This window comes from Octodon degus, unplaced genomic scaffold (genome assembly GCF_000260255.1).
Source record: "Octodon degus isolate 3935 unplaced genomic scaffold, OctDeg1.0 scaffold00095, whole genome shotgun sequence".
Classification (NCBI taxonomy): domain Eukaryota; kingdom Metazoa; phylum Chordata; class Mammalia; order Rodentia; family Octodontidae; genus Octodon; species Octodon degus.
The window spans coordinates 8,453,065-8,461,090 of record NW_004524671.1 but is presented as its reverse complement, the minus strand read 5'-3'; the positions used below and the strand labels follow the sequence as shown (position 1 = coordinate 8,461,090).

Genomic DNA, 8,026 nt, shown 5'->3' with positions numbered 1-8,026 from the left:
GCCCAGGGTGGTCTTCAACTTGTGATCCTTCTGCCTCAGCCTCCTAAAATAGTGGGAGTTGCAGGCATGCACCAACATGCTCAGTTCAGATCTTCTTAACCTCACTGAATTGAGCAAAACATCTTGATGGTATCAAAGGCTGGTAAAGTGAGAATGAGCCAGGCAGAGGGACACACATATAATCCATGCACTGGGAAGGCTGAAGCAGGAGGATCAAAGGTTCAAGGCCAGCATGGGCTACACAATTAGATCCTTAAAATAAAAAAATTAGCAAACCTAGCACATTGATATACTGCCTCTGAAGACACAAAAATGACAGTAGTATATTTTAAAAGTATAATGGCAAAGCAAAGCATCATACTTTAAGACTTCAATATTTCTCTCTCAGTCATTGGTAATAGAGATACTATCAGTATGGCTATAAAATGAATTCCACTGTATTGCTAAACCAGAACCCTGAAAAGGGAAGATTACATGAGTAATCACTGAAGTTAAGCAAGAAAAGATTAAAACTCCCATTTTATTACTAGGCATAAAAGTGAGCAACATAGTACACTTTCACTGATAGAAATCCAATGGAGCCCTGTCATTTCGGGAAGAAACGCAAGGCCACTCATCTACTGTGACTGATATGTAACTATCAGTCAGTCTCAGGGATTTTATTTAACTTGTTTCAACCAAAACAGTTTTCACAAGTGGACAAGCTACTGGGGGGAAAAATGAAGCTACGGCACAAATAGTAATATAAGCACGAGAATGTAAGAAAACAGACCCAACACCAATTCTTGCTTCTTATGTAAATTCCCTGTACGTCACAAGATAAAATGAGAATCATAAATACAGAATTATGTTTTTTATCTCCTTTTCCAGCTTTTTGCTTTGTCTTTATCCTCTGCTTTATTGAGATGGGGTCTCACTATGTGGCTCAGCTGGCTTAAAACTCTTGAGCTCGAACAATCCTCCGGCTTCAGCCTTCTGGTAGCTGGGTCAACAGACACAAGCCACACTCAACTCTATCTCTTTTTAAATAGTAGTATATTGTAGGATAACATTTAACAATTGTTACTAATTAAATATTCTAATATCATTCATTGATCTATTCCCTTCATAGCTCTTTATTTTGGTTCTATATTGTATATAATAGTACATTTATATAATTTTAAAATAAGTATGCATGTAATATATACAGTGAGATATATACCCCAAGAAGTTTAATGATATGGTACACAGTAAAATAAAGGAAGGCAGCAGTCCTTATTGTGCACAGCCAGAATATCAGCACTCTGAGATGCTGAGGTAGGAGGACCACAAATTTGAGCCCAGCCAGGACAGTTTAGCAATTTAATGAGACCCTGTTTCAAAATAAAAAGTGAAAAAGGACTTAGGATGCAGCTCAACGTGAAGGCTCTTTGTTCAATCCCCAGTATGGTCTCAAAAAATAAAAAAATTACAGTAGAACACTCCATCATAGCAAGCCATGCATCTTTTGGCCATGCATCCCAATATGTAATATGGACTTTTAATGATATATTACTGTCAACCCACATTTAATTATTAGTCAAAATACACGTGAACTAGAAATTGTGATCAAAATTTACGGGGAATATTTAAAGGTTTAAAATGTCTAAATATTTAAAATGTCTCTCAAAATACTGTCCTTCACTTCAAACATACTTATCCTGCCATTTTTTTGTTTTATTAGTCCATGTATGAAATACACAATGATCCCAGGGAGCAGGCACACATACACGTCTCATCTTAGCCCTTTCACTTGCACTGTCCTGGCCACGCTGAAGCATGGAGACCTCCTTCAGTAGTGTCTCCATGAGCTGCGATCACAAGTCACAGTGCCATTCAGCGTTAAGGTAGACTTGTAAAGCATCGCCATGTGACCTCTGGCTCTTCCCAAAGTCAAAATGGCCTCAAGGGGTGAGCTCTGATTCAGGACCCCGAGGCAGCCACGACTGTGCCACTGAAGACACACAAGAGGCCTTGCTCAGCTACCTCACAAAGTGTGGGTGACCACGAGGTAGCTGTGTCCAAAGCGAGGGGGAGGATTCTGAAGGCATTAACAACATCATGTATTTTACTGCAATAAATGTGCCTAATGTAAAGTCACTGTTTTAGTCACATCTCATCTGCACCATCCCAGTCCCTGGGGCATGCCACCTAGACCTGGTGTGGTGGCACACACCTGGAATCCCAGCTCTGGGGAGGCTGAGACAAGAGGATCCCAATGAGTCTGAGCTGTGTAGCAAGACCCTGTACCAAATAAATAAAAGATTTTTTATTTTAGGGAAGAATCTACTGGGTGTTCAGGGTCTCACTACTAGATTGGACTCATAGTGATCCACCTGTTTTCAGCCTCTGAGTGCTGGGATTACAGGCATGCGCCACCACACCCAGTCTCAATTGTCATCTCAGCATGCCCCAGGGTGAGGCCAGCAGGGCAGACCTGGGGATGGAACACTGGGCCCCTGCACCTGCTTGCAGATGCTTTAATTCACTGAGCTATTTGGCCAGCCCAAATAAAAAATATTTTAAAAAATCTTTAAAGTTTACTGTTTCACAAACACCCTGAAACTTTTGCATGGTTTTTACCCGTGATTCCCAAAACTGAAAATTCTGATTTTTCTCAAAAATGAGTTTAACACTGATTTAACTGATTACATAAACTTCCAGATATGATTAGAATTGAACAACTTTTCTTTCCTTACACTGACAAAAAAAAAGAAAAGAAAAGAAAAGAAAAGAAAGAAAGGCAAAACCAGTTACTAATGTGTAACTTAAAACGTGCATCACTGCTTAAAGTTGTTTTCTTTTCTGCAGCAAGCTTCAGTTTGGCGCGCTCTACAAACATTTTTGTACACGAGTTTGCTTTGCTATGTACCTACATCATTGCATTTCATTTTTTAAAATTTTTTTTTTATTTTTTTGCATTTCGCTTTTGAACCATGTAAAAATTTAAAATATATTAATAAATGCTAATTGTGTTTAGATAACTAAAAAGCCATAGAGCAAATATCATGCTGTGTGTACAAGAAGCAGCTTCTCCCTGGCACGGTGCCATGACAGCCCCCCACCACCACCCAGGTGCACTGAGAGGGAGATTGAGACTGGGCGTGGTAGCGCACGCCTGTAATCTCAGCTCTCAGGAGGCTGAAAACAGGAAGATCACTATGAGTCCAATCTAGTAGTGAGACCCTGTAGAACCTGGACTAAAAAAAAAAAAAAGAACAAAAGGAAGAAGCTTCCTTTTATTTAAATACAATGTGAGAAAATGAAATGGATAGTAAATGAAACTTTCATGCTTTCCGAGTGTTTCCATTGGCTAAAGTACTCACCATTTACATCTTCAGTAACTCAAGTTTCCAATTACTTTCAATTATTCTTCCTTAAAAATAACCGCTTCTGGAAAACTTCCCTTAGATGGGAAATAGCATACACCTTACAGTGAGTCCCCACCCAATACAGAGACTCCTTTCCAGGGAATTATAAAGTTAAAATGTTAGAAAAAAGTTTGCTTAAGTCTTACCTGATTAAAGTCTGGCAGACCTGGCAGCCTGGAGCACACCTAAGTTAAAGGAACAAGGTGTCTGTTAATTTACTGATAAATTTGAAAATGCAATTAATGCTTATGTGGTAAATTATCTTCAAAGATCCAGAAGTCAGATTTGTGGAGCATTCACATATGATATTTTCTATATGTTATTTACTATGTATAATTATACTGTAGCAGCTATGATGTAATTAATTAAACATGGAGTCTTAAACCAGAATACCTGGATTTTTAATCTCATTGACTTAGCAATCTCTGTAAGCACCAGTTTTCACATCTGGCAATATTATCTACCTACAAAGTGATTAAAAGGATTATCTGGGCTGGACATGGAGGCCATGCTTGGAATCTAGCACTTAAGATGCTGAAGAAGGAAGATTTTTTTTCAAGATCGAGTGAGGCCAGCCTGGGCTAGCTAGTGAGTTCAAGGCCAGCCTCAACTACATAGCAACATGTCTCAAAAAGACAAGCAAAAAAAAAGAAAAGAAAAGAAGGAAGGAAAAGATATTACAATGAAGTCTATCAGATCACTTCTTATTAGAAGTTTAAAAGGGAATCAATAATGAAAATAAAATTTTATTGAAATTTAAAACAGTGAAACACCATTTTCCTGCCCATGGTAGTGAAGAAAACCACACAAAAGCTATAGCTTTGAGAGTCTTACTAGAATCCTATAAATGAGGTCATAGGAAGAATGGTCATCATCATTCACTAGCTTTTTATAACCTGACAAAAAGAGAGACTGCTCTTCTTCCTCCATAAAATGTAGCAGGCTTTCAGCCATTCGTGACACTGTGATGGGTGATACTCCTTTCTCTTACTTTTCTTGGTGCCAGGCTTCAGGCCCAGGGCCCCATGGGGCTAGGCACGTGCTCTGCCACAGGGCGCCATCCTGGCCCCACTGAGATTCTTCTTAGGTTCCGCTACTCTATAGGTTAATAACAGACTTAGTAATTTCATTACTTTTCATGAGGTTCAAGGTAATTGTGAAGATGATTTTCCATGTACAGAAGCGAAATGAGCTCCCTGGAACTCAATCTACCTTCCCCTGCAGCCACCATCTGGTTATGAGACATCATAAAAGATGAAGGGGAGAACAAGGTTACCTTGGCATCCTATAAATGTTGGCGCCCAGGTAAAAATGAGAGTTTCCGATCCTAGGGCTTAGCACCATAAACTCAAGGAGGGTGGGACTAGTCAATGTTTAACATGGGCCAGGAGCCCTCTTTGGTCATCCTCAAAGAACTAGAATTTCAAGAACCTCTCACCACACTGCCCCTCCTAAGCACAGTTACAATTTCTAAGCTTGAAATGAATAAAAGGCCAATGGCATAAAGGAGTCCAGAAATAAAACAGCTCCCTTGGGCTGGCCAAATAGTTCAGTGGACTAAAATGCCTGTTTAGGCAGATGTAGCAGCTGGGGGTTCCATGCCAGCCCCACCCCTGGGGCATGCTGAGACAGCAATTGAGACTGGGCATGGTGGCACATGCCTGTAATCCCAGCTCTTGGGAGGCTGAACACAGACAGATCACTACAAGTCCATTCTACGTAGTGAAACCCTGTAGACCCTGTAGACCCTGTACTAAAATACAAAAAATAAATAAATAAATAAATAAATAAAGTAACTTCCTTCATTAAAGTATTATCTTTCTATTAGCCTTTTAATTCTTCCCCCAGGGCAATGATAGCCAATCTTAATTTGATGGAACTGGTTACCAGGGAAATTTTCCATAGCCTTGTCCTTCTCTCTTTCCCAGCCTGCCATGTTGACCTTTGTTCTACAAGTAGAGTTTACAAATTGTTGTCAAGAAAGAGCTCAGGGTAAAGGTCAAGTGTGGTGGTGTATGCCTGTAATCCAGGCATGCAAGAAGCAGAGGCAGGAAGATTACAGTGAGTTCAAGACCAGCCTGGGCTATAAAGTGAGCTCAATGCCAGCCTAAACTGCATAGTGAGACCCTGTCTCAAAGAGAAAAGAGCTCACGGTAGTCAAACCCAAACCATCCTGCTCCAGTGCCCTTCCCCTGCTCAAGTGAAAAGCTGCAAATTGAGCACTGCAAGCCGACCTGTCTGAACAGTCACCATTTTCCACCGATACTTGAGTTGGGGATAAGGAACATCCCATTATTTGGGACATTCAAATCCAGACATTAGACAATGTTGATCTGGATGCTCCAGAAGGAATGCAGATAAGGAGAGATGACAGAACCTCTCTACCCCACTAGGAGGAAGAGGATCATGGGGAGAAGGAAGGAAATCTACTACGGTGGTGGCAGCGATGTTAGCATGTGTGACTGCTTTATTCTTCATTGATCCAGTAAACAGATTGCTTATCAGGAGCCATTGTCATAGGCACCTTGGCTGAAGAAAGTTACAATACTGACACAGTACCCTTTCTTAGCAGATTTTCTACAATAATCATGTTGTACTTTTATAAAATAAAATAAAATAAAATAATAAAACCTCTCATTAAACTTAACAAATTTTAACCTTGGAGATACTCTCAAATGTTCTAGACAAGTCATATTTCCAAATATCTGCAAACAGTCCTTTGAATAGTATTGCTTTTGAAAAAACAATGTAATTAATTTTACCTGTGAGGGTCTTTTGAACTGGGTATGATCTTGTTACATTCTCTCTTGTTGAACACTCCTTCGACCCAAGATTTCTGGGACTGAACAGAAAGTATCATTATTTTTTAAGAGAGAAAGCAACTACTCACAACCTAACCAAGTAGACCAGATTTATGTAGGTGTCAGGAACAGTCATTAAAATGCTAACACCAGCCCAAAACAAACTCTCAAGTGATTCACAAGATTCCAGTAAAGACACAGTTGATGTGTCCTCATAAACCTACTAAATGTCACCTTCATGTCTTGCAACAAAATCTTATGGCATAAATATCTGGCACGCAAAACCCACACTTCCTACTCAGGAAGCCCCACTTGGGCTAGGATTTCACCAGAAGTTGGAAAGAGCAGCAGAGGACAGATGCCACACAGGTGAGTCACAAGCCTAACTTACCACTGACAATGTCACTGCATGTGGCATGGTCTATAACTGCCCCTGAATCCAAGTAGGACCCTGGGACTCACTCCTCCTCTAATGACATTGATCCCATGCTCCAAAGACAAATCATTCCCAGCCTCCCCTAAGAGCTATGTTAGGATAGAGTTACAGGACATGAACCCTCTATAGAGCCCTTCCAACCCATGAGCTTAGCCTCATCCTGATAGGAAAATACCTCAACTCCTTAAAGCATGAGTATGCAAGAATGAATATATCTTTATATATAGGTATGTACAAGGTGTGATTGAAAATTGCAGTGAATGTTTAAATTTATTTAAGTTTACTACAGAAAAAGACAGGTTAACATTAAACCCTGGCCCTCACTTTAAACACACTATTCCCATCACCCTCGCCACTTTCTCAAGCAGTTCCAGAAGTCCCCGTTTCATGAGTGCCTTTAGCGGTGCTATAGCAGCCACTTCAGTGACCAAAATTCGCTTACAGCATTTACCTTTCATGGTCATTCTGCCTTCGAGGAAAAGCCAGAAGTCACCCACTAGGCCTGGTGAGTGAGGGGTGGGAATGCACGGGAATGTTTCCGTGAACATGCTTTCCCCCTGGATGGCACTGGGCCACAGCACTCGCCATATTTTTTTAAACCACATTTCTTAAAGACCCTCATGAAAGAGGGTTTTTCAGAACTGCTTCAGAAAGTGGCAAGAATGATGGGATCGGTGTGTTCAAAGTAAGGCGGAACATTTTGAGGGAGATTAGAGGCAATCTGTCTTTTACTGCAATAAACTGTAAATTTAAACATTTGCATGTTTCCATCACACCTTAGAGACAAAAGGGAGGTGAGCCAGGCTCTGTAAGGGGTATTTCCAAATTCCACATTGGCACAAGCCCTTCTTTACTTGTCCCCCCTCCCTACCAGATCCTTCTCCGCAAGGAAATGTAGTGGGCAGAAGCCAAGTAGCAGTACAGCTTACAGCATCTCCAAGGTATCTTCAGCGTTCTGGGGGATAAAAACGAGGCAACTCATGCAATCCTTTACATGCTTCAGCACATCAGACACACCAACCCTAAATCCAAGGGCTCACTGCTGGTAGGAGTCAGGATAACCAGAATCCGGAGCTTGGTGAGCAGATTTACAGCTGACAGTAAAGACTTGTCAGCCGGTTCTTCTGCATTTAATCCATATCAGCAAATGAGAAAGCTTTCCAAATGAAGACCAGAGGTATCTTAAATCCTTCTACCCTCCTATCCCTTTTATCTGGGTTGGCAAGTGTGCTTATGTATTACAAGGCATTCAGTAAGTTGGCAACACACTGAAAACATGAACTTGGAAAAATCCAAAGGCCTAAAATGTAAAACAAACTAATTGAATAGTAAATTCAAAATCCAAAGAAATGACACTGAGAGAGAGAGAGAGAGAGAGAGAGAGAGAGAGAGAGAGAGAG

At 40.6% G+C, this 8,026-nt stretch overlaps 1 protein-coding gene across 1 annotated transcript in view; it reads right to left on the bottom strand.

Moving 5' to 3' along the window:
• Positions 1-8,026, bottom strand: part of Trpm6 (transient receptor potential cation channel subfamily M member 6) — a 150,675-nt gene that overhangs the window by 123,668 nt on the left and 18,981 nt on the right. Inside the window, exons 2-3 of the mRNA XM_023722993.1 lie at positions 6,152-6,231; positions 3,536-3,574 (exon numbers count right to left, since the gene is read on the bottom strand). Of these exons, the coding sequence (XP_023578761.1) occupies positions 3,536-3,574; positions 6,152-6,231 (119 nt within the window). The remainder of the gene's footprint in view (positions 1-3,535; positions 3,575-6,151; positions 6,232-8,026) is intronic.